Source organism: Bos grunniens, chromosome 29, assembly GCF_055505025.1.
Source record: "Bos grunniens cultivar Pamir isolate PY7600 chromosome 29, Bosgru_T2T1.0, whole genome shotgun sequence".
Taxonomy (NCBI): domain Eukaryota; kingdom Metazoa; phylum Chordata; class Mammalia; order Artiodactyla; family Bovidae; genus Bos; species Bos grunniens.
In genome coordinates this window covers 39,032,793-39,059,357 of record NC_141193.1, presented here as the reverse complement: position 1 = coordinate 39,059,357, position 26,565 = coordinate 39,032,793, and the positions used below count along the sequence as shown (strand labels likewise).

At 39.4% G+C, this 26,565-nt stretch overlaps 1 protein-coding gene across 6 annotated transcripts in view; it reads left to right on the top strand.

Annotated features, from left to right (window-relative positions):
- RAB30 (RAB30, member RAS oncogene family) overlaps positions 1-10,235 on the top strand; it is a 102,687-nt gene extending 92,452 nt beyond the window's left edge. For 5 of the 6 annotated variants that reach the window (XM_086384574.1, XM_086384573.1, XM_086384571.1 and 2 more), the window contains one exon: positions 955-4,075. In XM_086384574.1, coding sequence (XP_086240700.1) covers positions 955-1,205 — 251 coding nt within the window. In that variant the 3' untranslated portion in view covers positions 1,206-4,075. Of the gene's footprint in view, positions 1-954 lie in introns of all 6 variants that reach the window. The other variant, XM_086384570.1, reaches the window with a different exon arrangement.
- Positions 10,236-26,565: the final 16,330 nt, after the last annotated feature.

The following is a 26,565-nucleotide window of genomic DNA, read 5'->3' as shown; positions in this document are numbered from 1 at the left end:
CTCCGTGATAACCAGCTTCATTTGTTTAATTTTGTTTTCAATGTTAGGAATTGCTTTTTAAATTCAATTTCATATTGTATAGTCATATAAAACATTGATAAGGTTCTGAAGTCAAATCTATGACACAAAGTATATTTAGAGAGGTCTGATTTTCACCCCTCACCCTTGTTCCTTTCACAGGTAATAATTATCTTTAAAATTAAAATTTTGTTTCAGTCTCTCATTAATAAAATAAGACACTGTATGTATGTATTTTTTCAGTCCCTTTGCTTAGATCGAGAGCTGGGTCTTATATATACTTTTTTCCTGCTTTGCTTTATTTGCTTAACGACCAGTCCTAATGTCTCGTTCCATGATAGCCTGTAGAGATAGTCCTCATTGCTTTTTTAAAGTAATATTGTTTACTTTTATTCATTTCTTCGTATTTGGCTGCACTGGGTCTTCGTTGCTGAGCGCAGGCTTTCTCTAGTTGCGGTGTGCGGGCTTCTCTTGTGGAGCACGGTCTCTAAGGTGTGTGGGCTCCGTTAAGTGTGATGTGAGGGCTCAGTAGTTGTGGTACATGAGCTTAGATGCCCCACAGCTGTGGGATCTTCCGGACCAGGGACCAAACTCATGTCCCCTGTGTTGGCAGGCAGATTCTTAACCACCGGACCACCAGGGGAGTCCTTCCTTATTGCTTTTTCCTGTGGCACATAACTCCAGATAGCTATGGTTATAACACTTTATGCAGCCAGTACCCAGCTGGTAGGCTTTTGGGTTGGTTCCAGTTCTTTGCCATTACAAATGGAACTGATGTTTTAAAATAAACAACCCAGGAATCATAGTCCCATTTGTTTCGCTTTACTTTCCTTCTGTCTGGTTTGACTTCAGATACGGAGCTGAATTGGATGTTTCCGAATCTGCAAAAAAGTCAAATGACGACCCTCTCTCTCTCTGATTTTACTGCTGTTTTAGGCAACAAGATTGATCTGGCTGAAAGGAGAGAGGTCTCCCAGCAGAGAGCTGAAGAATTCTCAGAAGCTCAGGACATGTATTATCTGGAGACCTCAGCCAAGGAATCCGATAACGTGGAGAAACTCTTCCTTGACTTGGCTTGCCGCCTCATCAGTGAAGCCAGGCAGAACACCCTGGTGAACAATGTATCCTCACCCTTACCTGGAGAAGGGAAAAGTATCAGCTATTTGACTTGTTGTAATTTCAACTAAAGGCTGAGGCAAGGCGAGGCGAGAGGAATCCGCAGCTGCCCTGATGGGCCACCAGTTGCTGGGGAGACCTGGCGATGACTGTGGCTCCCGCTCTGGGACCTTCTGACTCCTGTGGGCTCCCGAGCTTACAAAGCACGGCGGGCCAGGGCCTCGTCCGCAGGCCAGCATTCGCGGAACATATAATGGTTTCACCCTTTTGCAGTCTGGAGTCGGGTCAAGGAGAAAATTGCACTAGGCGCTCCATGATCTGCAGAGCATGTTGCTTTTGTTTTTTTAAACAAGCAAGTAAAACGCATTCCTGAACACGGTCCAGGGGGAAACGTACCGTAGGGACCCCTCCTGCACGTCAGTGGCTGCATGTGGGGGCTGCTCTTTAGGGCTTCTGGGGGCCCTGGTTTTCTTGTCTACCAGAGAAACCAAAACCAGGAAGGCCAAGTCCTGTCTCTGTGGTGCGTGTGGATGACTCCATGGAGATTTTGACAAGTGTTATTTCTCTTTTTTCCACGGGCACTTTCAAGAACTTTGGGATGTAATAGTGAGATGAAACCTTTACCCATGACAACAGTAACAATCATTGTTTTAATACTGTACACAACACGCTCCACAACTCCTTCTGGTGCTAATGATTCTGCTCTTTCACAGACCAAACATTTTAGTACATCGATGTCCTTACATACCTTACATAGAAATAAAACAAAAATTAAGGGAAGTCCATGAATCAGCTCTCTTTCTCGAAGTTTCATTACGACCTGTCCTAGGATAGATTTATTGGAAAAGAGAATACTTTTCCTTTCCTCTTCCCCTCTAAGTCTCTACCATTTTCTTCTTCCATTCTCCCATCTTTCCTGCCCCTCAAGTAAATGAAAAAGTTTGAAAAATGAAAAAAAAAAATAGAATGGTTGACACCCCCATATAAGAGATTAGCTCTGAGACATTATGAGTAGTATGAAAAACCAGACCTGATCTGACCAAAATACTGTGGATTAATGGACTGCAATGCGGAGTTCCAAGCAGAGCACAGTCCTTGATAGCAAGTCTCGTCTTTTGCTTCCTGGTACTATCCATCTTGGACAGACCAACGCTTAGGATTTTGTAGATGTTTTTAGTATGGTAAGTGAGAGTTGCAGTGGATGAAAAGTCTCACGAACCATTTTTGTATCTGCAGTGATAACCTTAGAAAAAAAATCTGCTTGTGGAAGCAGATGGAGTAGTCATTTGTCATCTCCTTGTAGTAATGTTACTCTCAGACTCATGACCAGTCATTCTTTCCGATATCTTTTTCTTTTCCTCGCTTTCTTTCCCGATTTTCCCCTTTTTACCTTATCCCTGTCCTCCCCACCCTTCCTTGTATGCATATGTTCCTGCAAATCTCCAATTCAGATGGAGGTGTGTATGCCTTTACTTAGCCAATTTAAAAAACAGAACTCAAATGGAAGCCGTGATGCTGAATGTGTGTTGCTGTTTCTTCAGTGCCATGCTTCCAATTTGTTCACGGATATAAATGCAAATTGGGACAATGATTAAAGCTGTTTGCTGCTGATGCTGTCACATGTTTCAGTAGCTTGCTGCTTAGCATAACTGAGGGATGAGTCATGGGATTAGGATATGATAGGTAATTCTACTGTTGTTGTAGATGGTGGCAGTCTTGGTCCTGATACACTGATGTGTGAAAGCTATTGAATTTTAAAGCAACGAGTCATGTACAGACACAATATTGGTGAAGCCTTTCTAGCATTTCTAGGGCAGGTTTCAGAGTGACCTGTCACTTGCACATGGGAACTGTACATATTGTTTAAGGGACTGATGCTATGGTTGGCTTCACCATGGTTGTCCTGATACTGTGGGTAAGAAAAAGGGATCCCAGAAGTTTGAGTTGCTTTTATTTCAGAATCTATCTCTATAGGAAAGAAAATAATTTTCATAAACACCAACCAAAATAACTTATCGTGGTTGCCTTTCCCTCCCCATCTTCCTCATCAAGCCAGCAAATAAAAGGTATTCAGAAAAGTTGATCAAGGTGAGCAGAACAGCTCTTTTTACATGGTGAGGAAATGCCCTTAAGTTTAGGTCTCATTTAGAGCAAAATCCAAAGTCCCCAGTACATCATGACCCAACTTTGTTTCATAGCAGCAAGTATGTTGAAAATAAAGTTGCTTTATGAAATAGAGGCTAGAATACTGTTAGATTGGACACAATAGTTGTAAAATAGCAGGCTGTAGGGCCACTCTTGCGTTCTGAGATTATTTCTTAGGAAACAGTCTCCTTTATATACTCTTGGCTGAACTTTAAGGGGATTAGAAGGCTCTGCTCTTGGCCTCTTTCCTCCTTTATTCCTTGCAGCCTTTCTGTACTTAACAGTCACCCGTCTACACCACATCAGCAGGGACATATGAGAATGTAGGGCTTTGTTTCTTTTTTTTCTCTCTTAGCTGTATGAATTCTAGATTAGGCCTATGGACACTTGTTCCCTAATGTATCTAAGTTTGAGAACAAGCCCTGACAATATTGTAGGTGCTCAGTAAATATTAGTTGAATAAACAACTTAGTGCCAAGAGGAGCTTTTCTGGTTAAACAGAAATTTCTCAAATAGAACTTGAGAAAGGACACCATTTAAATATGGTGATCTTAACCCAGGCCAGGACCCAAACGTGTTGATTTGTCTATTAGTTGCTATTGCCTTGGTCATATTTGCTAAGATGAGCCTTCTTAAATGAAAACAAATTCTCATTTAATGATGGATGAAAAAGAGGGTTGTGTTCTCATAGTTCAGTTTGGCCTGATCTGATTCGTAAGACCACCAGAGTCCATGTCCGCTTCTGTTTTGGTGTGATTTTTTTTTCTTTAAATAAAGTTACTAAATATATGGCAAACTTTTTCTGTTTACAGTGCATCATAATCATGTCATAGAGCCAGATCTGGAGAATCTGTGAAATCATATAGTTTACTCATGTTAATGATATTATGGCTTTGTATAGGCTGTATCCTCAAAGGATTTTATGCTTTGTCCTTTACCTATGCAAGGCTTTTTAGTCCTCCATGTGTTTTGTTAGAGCTATTGAATTATAGTCACATTTAAGTTTGATTATATATAGCCAGTTATCCTTCTGTGGATTACTTAGAGTAGGCCGTTAGCTTTCCTTGGCCTTTTCTTCTTCTTCTTCTTCTTTTTTTTTTTTGTTTCATGTTAGCACCTCTGAGTAAAGAGGCAAGAAAATAACAAAGTGAAAATGAAATGGATTGACAATGTGTTAGTTTCTGAGTTACAGTTTGGTAAGAGAGGCAAAAGCCATTGGCCAAAATAAGATACTTGGATTAGGGCTATTTAAGCAATTTAGACTTGTTGGAGAGAAGAGGCAGTATTTAACCAAGGACTGGATTCTTCTTTCCTCTTCTGTTTATGAATATGTCTTTGGAGGACACTGGTGACTTCCAGTGTTAGATAATGATTTGCCTCATTTACCATAATTCTTCCAGATCCATTATCAAGGTTCAGTCAATGAATCTTTCTGAGTAAATACCAGTTGCAAATGATTTTGAATTGGTCCTCTGACTAAAATGAAAACTTCTTCTTCCTTTTTAAATAATCTACATGAATGGGATCATATTATAGTCAGAAAAAAAGCTAGTTTTTTCCATGTATCAAACCAACAGCTTTAAAGATAGACATTTTCTGTTTCTCAATCCTACAAAACCCTGTGTATTTCATAATCATAAGTACTTTAAGGATCACTGCCCTGTTAGCCTCTGAAAGAGCTCTTCTAGGGTTTACCCTTTGTTTTTTTCTAGAAGTTTTTAGTTTTTTTTTTTTTTTTCAACTTCAACTGGTTACTTATTCTCTTCAACCATGGCCCTGAGATGTGTTTTAGTGCAACAAATACTCTTGAGACTTAACTAGAAAATGAAAAACAGGGAAAAAACATGTTACCCTTCTGACAAAATGTACTCTACATAAGCAGTATGGTTAAACACTAATTTGGGGCTAAGAAAGAGATGTGCTTTGTATTTTTTTTTTTTTTTTCTTCTTCTTCCTGGGTTTCATATCTGTGACCTGAGCCTATTTGTGTTTGGAGGGAAAAATGATTTTCCTTAGATTCTTCAAACTGGGGAGAGAGCATACTGAACTGAGAAATTATCATCCCTTCCAATAGCTCATTAACTATAGTAATGTTAGAGCAGGGGAGACAACACTTCATCTCCTTTCCTAGGCCCATGGGAACTTTGCAGTCATTTTGGGGAGCCATTGTTTAAAAACAAATTGAGATCAGCTATAGCCCAATACAAAATGTTTTTGGTGATTAAAAAAAAGAAACCAAATTGAGGCAAAGCAAAGGTGGTGAAGGAGTTTTAGATTTAAAATGTTTGAACAATATTTGAAGGATTTGGGGACGTTTAGCTTGGTAAAGAGAGGAATACAGTGGGTATATTAGAATAAGACTCTGGTGTGAAGGGGTGGAATAAGACCCACTGAATAGAGGTCACAGGGCCATGGATTTGAACTTCACATTAGAAAGAACAAGTTGGTTCCCCATGGAAGGGGCGGCCTCTGTCAAGCAAAGGCTCAATGAGAACGTGGCAAAGATGGTGTGGAGAGGGTCACAGCACTTCTTGGGGTGGACAAGAGACCTATTAAAATTCTATTTATAGCACTTTGCACCTCATAACATGTTCAATTAAATATCTGTTGACCCACAGCTAATAATTTTTTAAAGGTTTTTCTCTTGTGCCCAAAGTGCATGCCCCTCTCCAGGAAGGAGGTTGCTTACATGTCATTAGGTTGAGACTGGCTATTATACCCTTAGGCTGGAATTGCTTTTTTTGGTCCATTCATTGATGTCTTGTTGAAATCACAAACTGGGTCTTGAGTTAAAGATTAAAAATGTATTGTTTTAGTAGAAGTTGCATGAACCGTTCGATTCTCTAGGGGATTTTTCCCGACCCAGGGATCAAACCCAGGTCTCTCAAATTGCAGACGGACTCTTTACCATCTGAACCCCTAGGGAAGCCCACATGAAATCATGGAAATTATGTATCTGTCACTTGCCAAACATAGGCCATGCTCAGTTTTAGTGAATAGTTGCTATCTCTTCAGGGTTTCAGGATAAACCTTTTTAGCAGAGCAGAATCTTCAGTAAAACATCCCATAAATATACAAACATGAAGTTTTACAGCTCCCATCACAGATGGGCTGGTGGTCACTGGCATAGAGCAGTCCCCAAGATCGATCTAGGAAAAATCTCAAATGACGTTTGGTTAGTTTGTTTGATCCTTTGAAAAAACATGATCTGAAAATGGTTTTAAAAGAATGGAGACCAAGTTGCTTCATGTAGATAGATCTTTGATTTGAAAATCAGAGATAATTATAAGCAATATTTACTACTGAAGTCCATGACTCTAATGATTCCACCTGCAAAATAACTTGCATCCTTGCAACGCTGGTAGATGGCTCTTTATTGGTCTTCTTAAACAAAAGTCATTGGTCTTGCATCACTATGGTGAGAAACATTGAGTCTGGGTGAGACTTTCTTTGATTCCTTTGGATGAGAAATCAGAGCACAAGAGCTAGCCTCCTCTTTAATTGACTGCATGATGTGCATGAGTCAAAATTTTACTTTTCCACTGAGTTAAAGCAAAATTTTTAGAGGTGTTGTGTTCTAGTTCCTGATGGAATCCTTGGTGGGTTGTGACTTTGACACATCAGGGAGTGATGTAGGGAGGTGATTAGAAGATGGAACACTAGGGTAGAGGTGAGGAGTCCTAGAATTCCCTTGAATTAGCTGTAACATTATGCAAAGCACAATCTCTTGAGCATCCATTTCCTCATCTATCAGATAGACTAATAGTAATATACCTGTCAGGATTATTGTGAAGATTAGATAAATTGAAAGTACTGAACTTGGTAAACAGTAAGCACCCAAATATTTGTTCTTTTCTCCTTGATGAAGAGCAGACTTTGGATGGTTTGATACAAGTCTAGATCCTTTGAACAAAACAAGGAACCCTCCTGACTTCAGAAAAACAAAAACGAAAACTCTGTTTCTGAAAGAGCCTTAAAAGAAAGTCATGTATTTAATCCACTTTTCTGCCTTAGTGCATAACTGTTACCCAAGAGACTCCACTTCTTTACCTACTTCAAGAAAGGTATTCTTTCTCTTCCAATGGGCAATTCCAGGGTTGTAAACTCATTATCAGGAAACTTAACCTTATTACTGAAATACCTCACAGTGCAATTTGAACCTCTTTCTTCTTGATCCCATCCTCCATGAGAAGAAAAATTGGTTGATCCTGTCTTCTTTTTAAAGGGCCATGTTTGCCATTTATTATTACCCTTTTGCCTCATTTTAAAAAAGCTGACAGAAAAAGTTCATTAAGGTGATAATTATTATCCCCTTGGGGACTGTCAGGATTCTTATCGATAGTGATCAGATTTAGATCACAAACACTGTTGTAACTCTTCAGTTAGTATTTTCTTCTTTAGTTAACATATTATTGATAACCAAGTGTGCTTCTGAAGACTTATTCTGGTTGTGTGGCTCTCGTTTTCTCCTCTTGGTAAAAGTGGAGTCACGAATCCCAGCTTTGTCAACTACTTTTAGAATGTAATTTCATATATGACATAATTTGATGGACATAATTACCAACACCTAATATTAGCAGGGTTTCTTGCCTTTTCTACATTCTGAAATAAAAATCAGAATACCAAATGCCTAATAAAGCAAAAATTCTTGCACAGAGTAGCAAAAGGTAAGAATCTGGTCTGCTAGAATAATTTGTCACTAGTTGGTTGAATGGTGCAGAGCTTTTGTTTAAAGTTACACAGTTATGCCTGGATTAAATAACAATAGCAAAACTTGAGAAGCCCTCTGAAAAACAGCTGCTAAACATACTGCTTTCTGGAAAGTAATCATTAAGAATAAATATTCTCTTGTTCTATACAATTGCCGAATGATAGTGGAAATTTCTTGTAGGCTACTTGAATGTCAATTGATTTATTAAAAAAAAATTTGTGTGTGAATCCTTTTATTCCTTTAAGGCATTTGGGGGCTTTCGTGTTCCTGTTGTAGAAAATTTCAAATGACTGGAATGCTGGCTTCTAATTTCTGCTCACTGAAGTGGCCTCTAGACATACCAGATGGTTCGGGCCTCTTTGATGATCTGAAGGGAGCTACTTAAATACACTTACATAAAGTGTGTGAATAAAATTGCTGTTTTCAGCAAAAAAAAAAACAAAAAACCCCACTTTTGATCAAACTTTCAGATAATAAAGGGTTAAGAAGAGATTTTTTTTCATAACCTAAAGGGAAAAAGTATGCCCCATATATATTGTTGCATACATTTTAATGCATGACTTTTAGTATAGGGATGAAATAAAATACAAAATATATAATTCTGGAGGTCTTCTCAGCAGCTAGTTAAAATATTTAGATAAGCTGTTTTATGAAGACAGAAAATCCCTAGTTTCCCTTTACATATCTCTTTCCATCGAAATGGATCTTTAACATAAACATAGTTTAACCAACAAACATAAACAGATTTGTTCATCATGGAATCTTATGGACTCAGCTCTTTATTGGTTTTAAGCATAGGCTCTCAATAATATCTAAATACATCAATATATAAAATCTAACTGTTAGCTTCAACACAAGCAAAATACTTGATTTTAAATGTTAATATGCAGATATTAATGGTATGCTGTATCATGTCTTCTGTGTTCACGTATTCCTTTTTAATAAAATGCCTGTTAGAAATATAAGCCGATGATGATGTGAGTGCAATTATCTGAAAACATTTTGTAGAAAGGTGATTGTCTGAACACTTTAATCCACATTAAAAAGTGGTAGAGGGAGCAGGAATCTGACAAGATATTTTAAAATGAAGTTGCATTTCTCTTTTCAAAATGCAGACATAATTCGAACATCATGCAATTTACCCCTGTAAAGTGTACAATTCAATGTTTTTTGGTGTTTTCACAAAGTTGTGCAACCATCACCATTCTTTGACTCCAGAACATTTTCATTATCTCCCAAAGAAATTCTGTACCCATTAGCAATCACTCTTCCTGATTCCCATCAACCTCTCACAACCACTAATCTATTTTGTTGCTACAGATTTGCCTATCCTGGGCATTCCATATAAATGGAATCATACAATATGTGCTCTTTTGTGTCTGGCTTCTTTAACTTAGCATAATGTTTTTAAGTTTCATGTTGTACCAAGTGTCATGTTGTAGCATGAATTAATACATTTTTTATGGCTAAATAATATTCCATTGTATGTATACACATACCACATTTTACTTGTCCAGCAGTTGATGGACATTTGGGTTGTTTTCACTTTTTGGCTATTATAAATAATGCTGCTATATATATGTGTATATATATATATATTTGTGTACAAGTTTTCTGTGTGGGGATATGTTTTCATGTCTCTTAAAATTTAAGCAAGTAGTCTAGCAAATCAAGTCACTTGTGTTCATTTAAGCAGAGCTTCTTAAAATCCTTAGAGAATGCAACTTGTAATCTTAGATCAGTTGGTCAATTAGGAGACTCTTGAATAATGGCTGACACACTACTGTGTCTCTAAGAATTTTTCTATGAGGCTATCATTTAGATATGATAGCCAATGTCATGAAGACTGCTTCAGTCTTGTGCAAATTGGGTTTTCATCACATGGAGAATTTCGTGGGAAAGGACGACTATAAATCATACTGGAGAGCAGCACTCAATCTTCAAGGATTCAATGAAAGAGCACTTTTCATATACAATTCCTTTATGAATATTGACTGTCTTTCAAAGTGTGGATTTTCCTTCTTGAAAAAACATTGTCAAATTGCCAAACCACTTGACTGTCCATTGTAGCTTTGGTTTTTATTATTAAGAAATAATTCATACTGAGAGTAAAAAGAATGTATTTTGTGTGCAAAGGATGAATGTATTAATAACTTTTTATTTGTAACAGAATTTTTTAAAAAAGATGAATGGAAACTGCTTTCCCATGTACTTGTAAATAAATAAACATTTCTTGTTGCCCACATTTTGACGATCATATGCCATCAAACAATGAAAAAGCAAACCAGTTTTAAGTACACTAATGTCTTCCAGCATGACACAGAATGTGCTATGGATCCGGGATCTGAAGACTTGAGTTTGAATGTCAATTTTCTAATGAGTTCACTTTAGACAAGTTTTTTTGCGCTATGGATTTCTTCCCTGTAAAATAAGAGGCTGTAGTGAATAATCTTTAAGGCCCTCTCCAAATATAATATTAAATAAGTTTCCTATGCTGTATTAAGGATGGGAAAATTATAAGCTAATTATAGCTAATGAGGAGAAGGCAATGGCACCCCACTCCAGTACTCTTTGCCTGGAAAATCCCATGGATGGAGGGGCCTAGTGGGCTGCAGTCCATGGGGTCGCTAGGAGTCGGACACGACTGAGTGACTTCACTTTATTTTTTCACTTTCATGCATTGGAGAAGTAAATGGCAACCCACTCCAGTGTTCTTGCCTGGAGAATCACAGGGACAGGGGAGCCTGGTGGGCTGCTGTCTCTGGGGTCGCACAGAGTCGGACACGACTGAAGTGACTTAGCAGCAGCAGCAGCAGCAGTGACTACCCTGGTGGCTCAGACGGTAAAGTGTCTGCCTGCAATGTGGGAGACCTGGGTTTGATTCCTGGGTCAGGAAGATACCCTGGAAAGGAAATGGCAATATACTCCAGCACTCTTGCCTGGGAAATCCCATGGACAGAGGAGCCTGATAGGGTACAGTCCATGGGGTCACAAAGAGTCGGACACGACTGAGCGACTTCACTTCACTCACATAGCTGATGATGGAGAAGGCAATGACAACCCACTCCAGTACTCTTGCCTGGAAAATCCCATGGACAGAGGAGCCTGATAGGGTACAGTCCATGGGGTCACAAAGAGTCGGACACGACTGAGCGACTTCACTTCACTCACATAGCTGATGATGGAGAAGGCAATGACAACCCACTCCAGTATTCTTGCCTGGAAAATCCCATGGACGGAGGAGCCTGGTGGGCTGCAGTCCGTGGGGTCACGAAGAGTCGAACACGACTGAGCGACTTCACTTCACTCACATAGCTGATGATGGAGAAGGAAATGGCAACCCACTCCAGTGTTCTTGCCTGGAGAATCCCAGGGACGGGGGAGCCTGGTGGGCTGTGGTCTATGGGGTCGCACAGAGTCGGACATGACTGAAGCAGCTCAGCAGCAGCAGCAACATTGCTAATGATGAGAAAGATGCTTTCAGTTGAGTTTATTTCAGTTGCTCAGTCGTGTCCAACTCTTTGCGAACCCATGGACTGCAGCACGCCAGGCCTCCCTGTCCATCACCAACTCCCACAACTTACTCAAACTCATGTCCATCGAGTCGGTGATGTCATCCAACCATCTCATCCTCTCTCATCCCCTCCTCCCACCTTCAATCTTTCCCAGCATTAGAACTGCCAATGAGTTAGTTCTTGGCATCAGGTGGCCAAAGTATTGGTTTCAGCTTCAGCATTCGTCCTTCCAATGAGTATTCAGGATTGATTTCCTTTAGCATGGACTGGTTGGATCTCCTTGCTGTCCAAGGGACTCTCAACAGTTTTCTCCAACACCACAGTTTAAAAGCATCAATTCTTTGGTGTTCAGCTTTTTTTTTATAGTCCAGCTCACATCCATACATGACTACTAGAAAAACCATAGCTTTGACTAGACGGATCTTTGTTGGCAAAGTAATGTCTCTGCTTTTTAATAGGCTGTCTAGGTTGATCATAGCTTTTCTTCCAAGGTGCAAGCATCTTTTAATTTCATGGCTGCAATCACCATCTGCAGTGATTTTGGAGCCCAGGAAAATAAAGTCACTGTTTCCATTGTTTCCCTGTCTGCTTGCCATGAAGTGATGTGACTGGATGCCATGATCTTGGTTTTCTGAATGTTGAGCTTTAAGCCAACTTTTTCAATCTCCTCTTTCTCTTTCATCAAGAGGATCTTCAGTTCTTCTTTGCTTTCTGCCATAAGGATGGTGTCATATCTGAGGTCGTATCTTAAGTTATTGGTATTTCTCCCAGCAATCTTGATTCCAGCTTGTGCCTCATCCAGTCCAGTGTTTCTCATGATGTACTCTGCACATAAGTTAAATAAGAAGGGTGACAAAATACAGCCTTGACGTACTCCTTTTCCTATTTGGAACCAGTCTGTTGTTCCATGTCCAGTTCTAACTGTTGCTTCTTGACCTGCATACAGGTTTCTCAGGAGGCAGGTCAGGTGGTCTGGGATTCCCATCTCTTGAAGAATTTCCCACAGTTTGTTGTGATCCACACAGTCAAAGGCTTTGGCATAGTCAATAAAGCAGAAGTAGATATTTTTCTGGAACTCTCTTGCTTTTTTCATGATCCAGCAGATGTTGGCAATTTGATCTCTGGTTCCTCTGCCTTTTCTAAAACCAGCTTGAACATCAGGAAGTTCACGGTTCACATATTGCTGAAGCCTGGCTTGGAGAATTTTGAGCATTACTTTACTAGTGTGTGAGATGAGTGCAATTGTGCAGTAGCTTGAGCATTCTTTGGTATTGCCTTTCTTTTGGATTGGAATGAAAACTGACCTTTTCCAGTCCTGTGGCCATTGCTGAGTTTTCCAAATTTGCTGGCATATTGAGCACAGCACTTTCACAGCATCATCTTTTAGGATTTGAAATAGCTCAACTGGAATTCCATCAGCTCCACTAGCTTTGTTCATAGTGTTGCTTCCTAAGGCCCACTTAACTTCACATTGCAGGATGTCTGGCTCTAGATGAGTGATCACATCATCGTGATTATCTGGATCATGAAGATCTTTTTTGTATAGTTCTTCTGTGTATTCTTGCCACTTCTTAATATCTTCTTCTGTTAGGTCCATACCGTTTCTGTCCTTTATTGTGCCCATCTCTAGTCTTTCCCATTCTATTCTATTCCTCTATTTCTTTGCACTGATCACTGAGGAAGCCTTTCTTATTTCTCCTTGCTATTCTTTGGAACTCAGTATTCAAATGGGTATATCTTTCCTTTTCTCCTTTGCCTTTCACTTCTCTTCTTTTCACAGCTATTTGTAAGGCCTCCTCAGACCACCATTTTGCCTTTCTTTTTCTTGGGGATGGTCTTGATCCCTGCATCCTGTACAATGTCATGAACCTCCATCCATACTTCTTCAGGCACTCTGTCTATCAGATCTAATCCCTTGAATCTATTTCTCACTTCCACTGTATAATCATAAGGGATTTGATTTAGGTCATACCTGAATGGTCTAGTGGTTTTCCCTACTTTCTTCAATTTAAGTCTGAATTTGGCAATAAGGAGTTCATGATTTGAGCCACAGTCAGCTCCTGGTCTTGTTTTTGCTGACTGTATAGAGCTTCTCCATCTTTGGCTGCAAAGGATATAATCAATCTGATTTTGGTGTTGACCATCTGGTGATGTCCATGTGTAGAGTCTACTCTTGTGTTGTTGGAAGAGGGTGATATGACCAGTGTGTTCTCTTGGCAAAACTCTATTAGCCTTTGCCCTGCTTCACTCCGTACTCCAAGGCCAAATTTGCCTGTTACTCCAGGTGTTTCTTGACTTCCTACTTTTGCATTCCAGTCCCCTATAATGAAAAGAACATCTTTTTTGGGTGTTAGTTCTAAAAGGTCTTGTAGGTCTTCATAGAACCGTTCAACTTCAGCTTCTTCAGCATTACTAGTTGGGGCAGAGACTTGGATTACTGTGATATTGAATGGTTTGCCTTGGAAACGAACAGAGATCATTCTGTCGTTTTTGAGATTGATCCAAGTACTGGATTTTGGACTCTTGTTGACTATAATGGCTACTCCATTTCTTCCAAGGGATTCTTGCCCACAGTAGTAGATATAATGGTCATCTGAGTTAAATCGCCCATTGCAGTCCATTTTAGTTCACTGATTCCTAGAATGTCGATGTTTATTTGCCATCTCCTGTTTGACCACTTCCAATTTGCCTTGATTCATGGGCCTAACATTCCAGGTTCCTATGCAATATTGCTCTTCACAGCATCAGACTTTACTTCCCATCACCAGTCACATACACAACCGGGTGTTGTTTTTGCCTTGGCTCGGTCTCTTCATTTTTACTGGAGTTATTTCTCCACAGATCTCCAGTAGCATATTTGGCACCTATGGACCTGGGGAGGTCATCTTTCAGTGTCCCATCTTTTTGCCTTTTCATACTGTTCATGGGGTTCTTAAGGCAAGAAAACTGAAGTGGTTTGCCATTCTCTTCTCCAGTGGATCACATTTTGTCAGAACTCTCCACCATGACCTGTCCATCTTGGGTGGGCCTACTTGGCATAGCTCACAGTTTCATTGAGTCAGACAAGGCTATGGTCCATGTGATCAGATTGGTTAGTTTTCTGTGATTGTGGTTTTCATTCTCTCTGCCCTCTGATGGAGAAGGACAAGAGGCTTTGGAAGCTTCCTGATGGGAGAGACTGACTGAGGGGGAAACTGGGTCTTGTTCTGATAGGTGGGGCCATGCTCAGTAAATCTTTAATCTAATTTCCTGTTGATGGGCAGGGCTGTGTTTCCTCCCTGTTATTTGACCTGAGGCCAAACTATGGTGGAGGTAATGAAGATAATGGTGACCTCCTTCAAAAGGTCCCATGCATGCACTGCTGCACGCAGTGCTTCCAACCCTGCAGCAGGCCACCGCCAACCCACACCTCCGCCAGAGACTTCTGGACATTTACAGGCAAGTCTGGGTCAGTCTCTCGTGTGGTCACTGGTGCACACAAGGTTTTGTTTGTGCTCTCCAAGAGTCTGTTTCCCCAGTCCAGTGTAAGTTCTGGAGGCCCTATGGTGGGGCTAATGGCAACCTCCTCCAAGAGGGCTTATGCCATATCCAGGTCTGCTGCACCCAGAGCCCCTGCCCCTGAAGCAGTCCACTGCTGACCTGTACCTCCACAGGAGACACTCATACACAGTTCTGGCTCAGTCTCTGTGGGGTATCTGGGTCCTGGTGCACAAAGGGTTTGTTTCAGCCCTCTGAGCATCTCTGGCAGGTCCATACCTAAATGTGATTTCACCCCTCCTACCATCTTGCTGAGGCTTCTCTGCCCTTGGACATGGGGTATCTCCTCAAAGATGCTTTATCCTATCATATATTGGAAAGAGTATTACACTGAGAATTAGGAGTCAAATTCTAGTCCCAGCTGATACTGAGAAACCATATGGCTTTCAAGTCTTAATTTTCCCAACTACAAAATATGGACATGACATTAGATATTTTTAAGATCCCTTCCAGCTAAAACACATTATATGGTTCTATTTTTTAGATAGCATTTAAAACACTATCCTTCATAATTAGGAATGAGACTACTTACACATTACTAATGAGGCACTCATTCATTCACCCATTCATTCATTCAGCATTTATTGAGCAGGAAATCAACCCTAAATATTCACTGGAAGCACTGATGCTGAAGCTGAAGCTCCAATACTTTGGCCTCCTGATGCGAAGAGCCAAATCATTGCAAAAGACCCTGATGCTGGGAAAGACTGAGGGCAGGAGGAGAAGGAGGTGATAGAGGATAAGATGGTTGGGTGGCATCATTGACTCAATGGACATGAGTTTGAGCAAACTCCAGGAGATAGTGAAGAACAGGGAAGCCTGGCGTGCTACAGTTCATGGAGTTGCAAAGAGTTGGACACGACTTAGCGACTGAAGACCACCACCAACATAGGGCAGATGCAAGAGTCTGCTTTTAGATGTCTCCCTCCCACCTCCACTGTAGGAGTCATCTACAGAATGAATTTGCACCTTTTCTTAAAACTCCTCCCCACTTCAACACTTGCCTCTCACTGTCTGCCTTGGGATATGCATCTGCGGGATAAATGTCCTGGATTAAGACTGAGTACAGTGGGTCATGGAGCACGGTCGAGTTAACAGGATGACAAAGGAATAACACTATAACTTTGGGCATTCTAGTTGCAGCAAGTCAGGGTTACTTTCTAGTTGTAGTGCATGCACTTCTCACTGCAGCGGCTTCCCTCGTTGTGAAGCATGGGCTTCAGTAGTTGTGGCACTTGGGCTCAGTAGCTTTAGCTTGTGAGCTCTTAGAGAATGGGCTCAGTAGTTGTGGTACATGGGCTTAGTTGCTCTGTGACAGGTGGAATCTTCTCAGGCCAGAGATTGTGCCCTGCATTGGCAGGCAGAGTCTTAACCACTGGACCACCAGGGAAGTCCTAAGTGTTCTGTTATTATTTTGGTAATTTCATATGATTCTAAGGTAACCTATTCAGTTGTAAAAAGCAGAGACTGGGAGGCAAATAGCACTAGCTGTAGGAGAAACTGACTCTTAAGTTTTTTGACTCTTTCTGCTTTTTGCCACTAAGGGAATTTTGACAAGTTTATTTCAACTTGCACATTGTTTTTTTCCATTAGTTAAATGGAACAAATTGCAAACTTGAATAGAATTTTTTAAAATTGTCTGGCTTTTATTATTTTTAAAATTTATTTTTTATTGAAGGATAATTGCTTTACAGAATTTTGTTGTTTTCTGTCAAACCCCAACATGCATCAGCCATAGGTATACATATATCCCCTCCCCTTTGAACCTCCCTCCCATCTCCTGCCCATCTCACCCCTCTAGAATTGATACAGAGACCCTGTTTGAGTTACCTGAGCCAAACAGCAAATTCTCATTGGCTATCTATTTTACGTGTAGTAATGTAAATTTCCACATTACTCTTTCCATACATCTCACCCTCTCCTCCTCTCTCCCCATTTCCATAAGTCTATTTTCTATGTTTGTTTCTCCACTGCTGCTCTATAAATTCTTCAGTACCATTTTTCTACATTCTGTGTATATGTGTTCAGTTCAGCCAGTTCAGTCTCTCAGTTGTGTCCAACTCTTTGTGACCCCATGGACTGCGGCATGCCGGGCTTCCCCGTCCATCACCAACTCCCAGAGTTTACTCAAACTCAAGTCCATTGAGTCGGTGATGCCATCCAACCATCTCATCCTTTGTTGTCCCCTACTCCTCCTCTCTTCAATCTTTCCCAGCATCAGGATCTTTTCAAATGAGTCGGTTCTTGGCATCAGGTGGCCGAAGTATTGGAGTTTCATCTTCAGCATCAGTCCTTCCAATGAATATTCAGGATTGATTTCCTTTAGGATGGACTGGTTGGAATTGATGCTTTGGAACTGTGGTGTCAAAGTATATGTGTTAGAATATGATATTTATCTTTCTTTTTCTGGCTTACTTCACTCTAATAGGTTCTAGGTTCATCCACCTCATCAGAACTGACTCAAATGTGTTCCTTTTTATGGCTTAGTAATATTCCATTGTGTATATGTACCACAACTTCTTTATCCATTCCTCTGTCAATGGACATCTAGGTTGCTTCCATGTTCTAGCTATCATAAATTGTGCTGCAATGAAAAATAGGATACATGAGTCATTTTCAATTTTGGTTTCCTTGGAGTGTATGCCTAGGAGTGGGATTGCTGGGTCATATGGTGGCTTTACTCCTAGTTTTTTAAGGAATCTCCATACCATCTTCCATAATGGCTGTATCAATTTACATTCCCACCAACAGTGCAAGAGTGTTCCCTTTTCTCCACATCCTCTCCAGCACTTATTGTTTGTAGACTTTTTGATGATGGCCATTCTGACTGGTGTGAGGTAATATCTCATTGTAGTTTTCATTTGCATTTCTCTAATAATGAGCCATGTTGAGCATCTTTTGATGTGTTTGTTAGCAATCTGTATGTCTTCTTTGGAGAAATGTCTAAGTCTTTTTCCCACTTTTTGATTGGGTTGTTTGTTTTTCTGGCATTGAGTTGTATGAGCTGCTTGTGTATTTTGGAAATTGATCCTTTGTCAGTTGTTTCATTTGCTATTATTTTCTCCCTTTCTGAGAGCTGTCTTTTCACCTTGCTAATAGTTTCCTTTGCTGTGCAAAAGCTTTTAAGTTTAATCAGGTCCCATTTGTTTACTTTTCTTTTTATTTCTTTTACTGTAGGAGGTGGGTCATAGAGAATCTTTCTTTGATTTATGTTGTAAGTGTTCTGCCTATGTTTTCCTCTAAGAGTTTTATAGCTTCTGGTCTTACATTAAGGTCTTTAATCCATTTTGAGTTTATCTTTGTGTATGGTGTTAGGAAGTGTTCTAATTTCATTCTTTTACATGTAGCTGTCCAGTTTTCCCAGCACCATTTATTGAAGAGGCTGTCTTTGCCCCATTGTATATTCTTGCCTCCTTTGTAAAAAATAAGGTACCCATAGGCTCATGGATTTATTTCTGGACTTTCTGTTTTGTTCCATTGGTCTATATCTCTGCTTTTGGGCCAGTACCATACTGTTTTGATGACTATAGTTTTGTAGTATAATCTGAAGTCAGGAAGGTTGATTCCTCCAGCTCCATTGTTCTTTCTCAGGATTGCTTTGGCTATTTGGGGTCTTTTGTGTTTCCATATGAATTGTTAATTTTTCTGTTCTAGGTCTGTGAAAAATACCGTTTGTAATTTGGTAGGGATTGGTAATTTGATAGGGATCACACTGAATCTGTAGATTGCATTTGGTAGTATAGTCATTTTCACAATACTGATTCTTCCTACCCAGAAACATGGAATATCTCTCCTCTGTTTATGTTGTCTTTGATTTCTTTCATTCAGTTCAGTTCAGTTCAGTCGCTCAGTTGTGTCAGACTGCCATGAACCGCAGCATGCCAGGCCTCCCTATCCATCACCAACTGCTGGAGTCTACCCAAACCCATGTCCATTGACTTGATGAAGCCATCCAACCATCTCATCCTCTGTCATCCCCTTTTCCTCCTACCTTCAATCTTTCCCAGCATCAGGTTCTTTTCAAATGAGTCAGCTCTTCACATCAGGTGGCCAAAGTACTGGAGCTTCAGCTTCAACATCAGTCCTTCCAATGAACACCCAGGACTGATCTCCTTTAGGATGGACTGGTTAGATCTCCTTGCAGTCCAAGGGATTCTCAAGAGTATTCTATAACAGCACAGTTCAAAAGCATTAATTCTTCTGCACTCAGCTTTCTTTACAGTCCAATTCTCACATCCATACATGACCACAGGAAAAACCATAGCCTTGACTAGATGGACCTTTGTTGGCAAAGTAATGTCTCTGCTTTTTAATATGCTGTCTAGGTTGGTCATAACTTTCCGTCCAAGGAGTAAGCGTCTTTTAATTTCATGGCTGCAATCACCATCTGCAGTGCTTTTGGAGCCCAGAAAAATAAAGTTAGCCACTGTTTCCCCATCTATTTGCCATGAAGTGATGGGACCGGATTGCCATGATCTTCGTTTTCTGAATGTGAGCTTTAAGTCAACTTTTTCACTCTCCTCTTTCACTTTCATCAAGAGGTTCTTTAATTCTTCTTTGCTTTCTGCCATATGGGTGGTGCCATCAGCATATCTGAGGTTATTGATATTTCTCCCAGCTATCTTGATTCCAGCTTGTGCTTCATCCAGTCCAGCGTTTCTCATGATGTATTCTGCATATAAGTTAAATAAGCAGGGTGACAATATACAGCCTTGATGTACTCCTTTTCTTATTTGGAACCAGTCTGTTGTTCTATGTCTACTTCTAACTGTTGCTTCCTGACCATTAGTGCCTTGTAATTTTCTGTGTACAGTTCTTTGGTCTCCTTAGGTAAGCCTATTCCTAGATATTTAATTCTTTTTGTTGAAATGCTGAGTGGGGTTGATTCCTTAATTTCTCTTTCTGATTTTTCATTGTTAGTATATAGAAATGCAAGTGATTTCTGTGTATCAATTTTGTATCCTGCAACTTTGCTAAATTCATTGATTAACTCTAGTAATTTTCTGATACTATCTTTGGGGTTTTCTATGTGCAGTATCATGTCATCTGTAAACAGTGAGAGCTTTACTTCTTTTCTGATCTGGATTCCTTTTATTTCTTTTTCTTCTCTGATTCCTGTAGCTAGGACTTCCAGAATTATGTTGAATAATAGTGTGAACGTGGACACCCTTGTCTTGTTCCTGATCTTAGGGGGAATGCTTTCAGTTTTTCACCATTGAGAATAATGTTTGCTGTAGGCTTATCACATATGGCCTTTACTATGTTGAGGTGGGTTCCTTCTATGCCCATTTTTTGAAGAGTTTTAATCATAAATGGGTGCTGACTTTGTCAAAGCCTTTTTTGGCATCTACTGAGATGATCATATGGTTTTTATCTTTCAGTTTGTTAATATAGTGTATCACATTGATTGATTTGTGTATGTTGAAGTATCCTTGCATTCCTGGAATAAACCCAACTAATCATGGTGTAAGGCAATGCCAAAGAATGCTCAAACTACCGCACAATTGCACTCATCTCACACGCTAGTAATGCTCAAAATTCTCCAAGCCAAGCTTCAGCAATATGTGAACCGTGAACTTCTTGATGTTCAAGCTGGTTTTAGAAAAGGCAGAGGAACCAGAGATCAAATTGCCAACATCCGCTGGATCATAGAAAAAGCAAGAGAGTTCCAGAAAAACATCTATTTCTGCTTTAATGACTAGGCCAAAGCCTTTGACTGTGTGGATCACGATAAACTGTGGACAATTCTGAATACCAGACCATCTGATCTGCCTCTTGAGAAATTTGTACGCAGGCCAGGAAGTAACAGTTAGAACTGGACATGGAACAGCAGACAGGTTCCAAATAGGAAAAGGAATTCGTCAAGGCTATATATTGTCACCCTGTTTATTTAACTTATATGCAGAGTACATCATGAGAAATGCTGAACTGGAAGAAACACAAGCTGGAATCAAGATTGTCGGGAGAAATATCAATAACCTCAGATATGCAGATGACATCACCCTTATGGCACAAAGTGAAGAGGAACTAAAAAGCCTCTTGATGAAAGTGAAAGTGTAGAGTGAAAAAGTTGGCTTAAAGCTCAACATTCAGAAAACGAAGATCATGGCATCCGGTCCCACCACTTCATGGGAAATAGATGGGGAAACAGTGAAAACAGTGTCAGACTTTATTTTTTGGGGCTCCAAAATCACTACAGATGGTGACTGCAGCCATGAAATAAAAGACGCTTACTCCTTGGAAGGAAAGTTATGACCAATCTAGATAGCATATTCAAAAGCAGAGACATTGCTTTGCCAACAAAGGTTTGTCTAGTCAAGGCTATGGTTTTTCCTGTGGTCATGTATGGATGTGAGGGTTGGACTGTGAAGAAGGCTGAGCGCCAAAGAATTGATGCTTTTCAACTGTGGTGTTGGAGAAGACTCTTGAGAGTCCCTTGGACTGCAAGGAGATCCAACCGGTCCATTCTGAAGGAGATCAGCCCTGGGATTTCTTTGGAAGGAATGATGCTAAAGCTGAAACTCCAGTACTTTGGCCACCTCATGCGAAGAGTTGACTCATTGGAAAAGACTCTGATGCTGGGAGGGATTGGGGGCAGGAGGAGAAGTGGATGACAGAGGATGAGATGGCTGGATGGCATTACTGACTTGATGGATGTGAGTCTGAGTGAACTCCGGGAGTTGGTGATGGACAGGGAGGCCTGGCATGCTGCGATTCATGGGGTCGCAGAGAGTCGGACACGACTGAGAGACTGATCTGATCTGATCTGAATCATGGTGTATGAGCTTTATGATGTGTTGCTGAATTCTGTTTGCAGAATTCTGTTTGCAAAATTCTGAAAATTTTGTTGAGGAGTTTTGCATCTATGTTCATCAGTGATATTGTCCTGTAGTTTTCTTTTTCTGTGTTGTCTTTGGTTTTTGTATCAGGGTGATGGCGGCCTCACAGAATGAGTTTAGAAGTGTTCCTTCCTCTGAAATTTTTTGAGAGAGTTTTAGAAGGATAGGCATTGCCTCTTCTCTAAATGTTTGATAGAATTCTCCTGTGAAGCCATTTTGTCCTGCGCTTTTGTTTTTGAAGAGATTTTTTATCACAATGTCAATTTCAGTGCGTGTAATTGGGTTGTTCATAATTTCTATTTCTTCCTGGTTCAGTCTTGGAAGATTGAACTTTTCTAAAAATCTGTCCATTTCTTCCAGGTTATCCATTTTATTGCTGTATAGTTGTTCATAATAGTTTCTAATAATCCTTTGTATTTCTACATTGTCTGCTGTAACTTCTTCTTTTTCATTTCTAATTTTGTTGATTTGATTCCTCTATTTTTCTTGATGAGTCTGGCTAAAGGCTTGTCAATTTTGTTTATCTTCTCAAAGAACCAGCTTTTAGTTTTATTAATCTTTACTATTGTTTCCTTCACTTCTTTTTCATTTATTTCTGCTTAGATCTTTATGATTTCTTTCCTTCTAGTTTTTTTTTTTTGTTTTTGTTCTTCTTTTTCCAGTTGTTTTAGGTGTAAAGTTAGGTTGTCTATTTGATGTTTTTCTTGTTTCTTGAGGTAGGATTGTATTGCTATAAACTTCCCTCTTAGAACTGCTTTTGCTGCATCCTAAAGGTTTTGAGTTGTCATGTTTTCATTGTTTTTTTTTCTAAAAATTTTTTAATTTCCTTTTTGATTTCTTCAATAACCTGTTGGTTTTTTAGAAATGTGTTGTTTAATCTCCATGTGTTTATGTTTTTTACAATTTTTTAAAAAAATAATTGATATCTAGTCTCATAGCATTGTGATTGGAGAAGATGCTTGATAGAATTTCAACTTTCTTAAATTTACTGAGGTTCGATTTGTGACCCAAGATTGGTCTATCCTGGAGAATGTTCCATGTACACTTGAGAAGAAGATGTATTCTGCATTTGGATGGAATGTGCTGAAGATATCAATGAGATCCATCTCATCTAATGTATCATTTAAGACTTGCGTTTCATTATTAATTTTCAGTTTTGATGATCTGTCTATCACATGATCTGTATGAGTGGGGTGTTAAAGTCTCCTACTATTATTGTGTTATTGTCAGTTTCTCCTTTTATGTCTGTTAGTGTTTGTCTTATGTTTTGAGGTGCTCCCATGTTGGGCGCATAGATATTTACAATTGTGATGTCTTCCTCTTGGATTGATCTCTTGATCATTATGCTGTGTCCTTCCTTACCTCTTGTAATCTTCTTTAAGGCCTATTTCGTCTGATATGAGGGTTGCTACTCCAGCTTTCTTTTGCTTCCCATTTGCATGGAATATATTTTTCCATTCTCTCATTTTTAGTTTAAATGTGTATTTAAGTATAAAGTGAGTTTCTTGTAGACAGCATATGCATGGGTCTTGTTTTTGTATCCAGTCGGTCAGTCTGTGTCTTTTGGCTGGAGCATTTAATCTGTTTACATTTAAAGTAATTATTGATATATATGTTCCTATTGCCATTTTCTTAATTGTTTGGGGTTGATTTTGTAGATCTTTTATCTTCTTTTGTATTTCTTGATTATGTAAGTCCCTTTACCATTTGTTGTAAAGGTAGTTTAGGGGTACTGAATTCTCTTAACTTTTGCTTGTCTGCAAAGCTTTTGATTTCTCCATCAATTTCGAATGAGATCCTTGCTGGGTACAGTAATCTTGGTTGTAGATTTTCCCCTTTCAATACTTTAAATATATCCTGCAATTCCCTTCTGGCCTGCAGAGTTTCTGCTGAGACATCAGCTGTTAAGCGCACAGGGTTTCCCTTGTATGTTACTTGTTGCTTCTCCCTTGCTGCTTTTAATATTCTTTCTTTGTGTTTAGTCTTTGATTAGTATGTGTCTTGGTGTGTTTCTCCTTGGGTTTATCCTGTATGGGACTCTTTGAGCCTCTTGAACTTGATTGACTATTTCCTTTTCCATGTTGGGGAAATTTTCAACTATACTCTCTTCAAAAATTTTCTCATACCCTTTTTCTCTTCTTCTTCTGGGACCCTTATAATTTGAAAGTTGGTGCATTTGATATTGTCCCAGAAGTTTCTGAGACTATCCTCAGTTCTTTTCATTCTTTTTACTTTATTCTGCTCTTCTGAAGTTATTTCCACCACTTTATCTTCCAGCTTACTGATTTGTTCTTCTGCTTCAGATGTTGTTATTGATTTCTTCTAGAGAATTTTTAATTTCAGTAATTGTGTTGCTTGTCTCTGTATGTTTATTCTTTGATTCTTCTAGGTCTTTGTTAATTGATTCTTGCATTTTCTCCATTTTAAGGTTTTTGATCATCTTTACTATCATTATTCTGAATTTTTTTCCAGATAGCTTGCCTATTTCCTCTTCATTTATTTGGATTTCTGTGTTTCTAGTATGTTCCTTAATTTGTATAGTATTTCTCTGCCTTTTCATTATTATTTTTAACTTATTGTGTTTGAGATCTCATTTGCCCAGGCTTCAGTGTTGAATTCTTTCTTCCTTTTGGTTTCTGCTCTCCTAAGATTGGTCCAGTGGTTTGTGTAAGCTTTGTAGAGGGTGAGATTTGTGCTGAGTTTTTGTTTGTTTTTCCTCTGATGGGCAAGGCTGAGTAAGGTGGTAATCTTATCTGCTGATTACTGGGTTTGAATTTTTGTTTTGTTTGTTGTTTAGATGAGGCATCCTGCACAGGGTGCTACTGGTAGTTGGGTGATGCTGGGTCATATATTCAAGTAGTTTCCTTTGTGTGAGTTCTCACTATTTGGTACTCCCTAGGGTCAGCTATCTGGTAGTCTAGGGTCTTGGAGTCACTTCCCACTCCAAAGGCTCAGGGCTTGATCTGAAGATTATTTATGGGGGTTCTGGTATTCCATGTTCTCATAATGCTGGACATGGGCCATAATGTTGAGATCTCCCCCTGTGTGGTCAGTGTTGCAGTCACCCTGTGCCCTCATGACATCTGCAAGGGCCCTCTCCAGCTTTCCAAGTACATGGGAGAGAGTGGAACAACACTTGTGGAATGAAGGGAGGGCAGGAGGGTGAATAGATTTTTTGAATGCTTATCTGTGTACAAATTAGCACAGATCACTAGGAGGAAATTATAAATGTGGTTTATTCCCCAAATATCTAAATGTTTAGATCATTGTGCTTCTCATTTGGGCAATGTAATGCTTTAGACACACAATTCTTTAGCAAATTGCAAATCAGTGTTTTGAAAAAACCTGATGATCACTATCATTAATTTACTCAATTATTTCACAATAGTTAGTCTGACTGGCAGACTATACCTGCTGTATGGTATCTATATACTTGCAAATACATCTGCAGCTGAGAGATGAAACCTGGAGCTATTTTTAAACTACAATCATGTGACTGTCATTTTTAGCCAGGTGCTCGCCTCTGAATATTTCAAGAACAAAAATACCTCATTTCCATTACTTGCAGGAAACCACACATTAGTAACATAAGACAGCCTATCCAAATTTTAACGCTTGGAATTTATTCGGGGTTCCCAGAGAATAGTTGTATTTTCATATCTAGATAAAAAGAAGCTTGAAGAAATGGGCTACTCTTTCTTTGATCTTAAAAATAAAACTACAAGAACTGTAACTTGTATATGGCCTAAAATTCTATGAAGTTAATTGATGTTCATATTTACATTTAATCCTCATTGTAACCTTGTGAAATACTTGCAGCATTTTGGAATAGAAAGTGCACAGGTATAGAAGACAAAGATTAAGACCCTGCTTTGAACATGGAAACATTGTAGGTGAAAGGAGTGAAGAGTACAAAGGCTTTAGGCCAAAAGTATATGTATTATTTTGGGCAAGTTACTAAACCTCTTTTTAACCTAAATTTCCTCATTATAAAGTGGAGTAAGGATCTCAATACTAGTATTTATTTATTTATCAAGCACTTACTATGTCCCAAGTCCCAAGTAGTGTTCTAGTCACTGCAACTATAGCAGTGACTAGCAAAAAGTGTAAGGAAGAAACCAAACCAAAGCAAAAACAACTTACTTTCATGGAACTGATTTAGCATGGGAGGGGTAGAAAATAAAGAAATACATAATAATGTCAGGTGGCTGATAAATAGTATGGGGAAAATAAGCCAGGACAAGGGAGAGAAATAGTGATGGTAGAGTGTTGTTATAATACAGACAGTGGTTAAGGGAAGGCCTCATTGACAACATGTCATTTAATAATAGACCTGAAAGAATGAATGGTGTATGTATCTTGGTGAAAAGTGTTCTAGGCAGAAAGAATGGAATATACAAAGGCCTCAAGGCAAAGGGATGCCAACATGGCAAAACCAAGATGAAAAAGTGAGGGGCAAAGGTTTGAGGGGAGTGGTGGTATAGATCATTGCACCTTGGAGTCCATCACAAAGACTTTGGTTTTTACTTAGTGTGATTTGGCAGCCCTTGGAGGGTTTTGAATAGAAGTGTGGCTTGCCTTATATTTTAACAGGGTCACCCTGCTGCCCTGTTGAGGGCATAAATGGACAAAGGTAGAACAAGAGAGACTATTTAAGGAGATTGCCACCATAATGCTAGTTAAC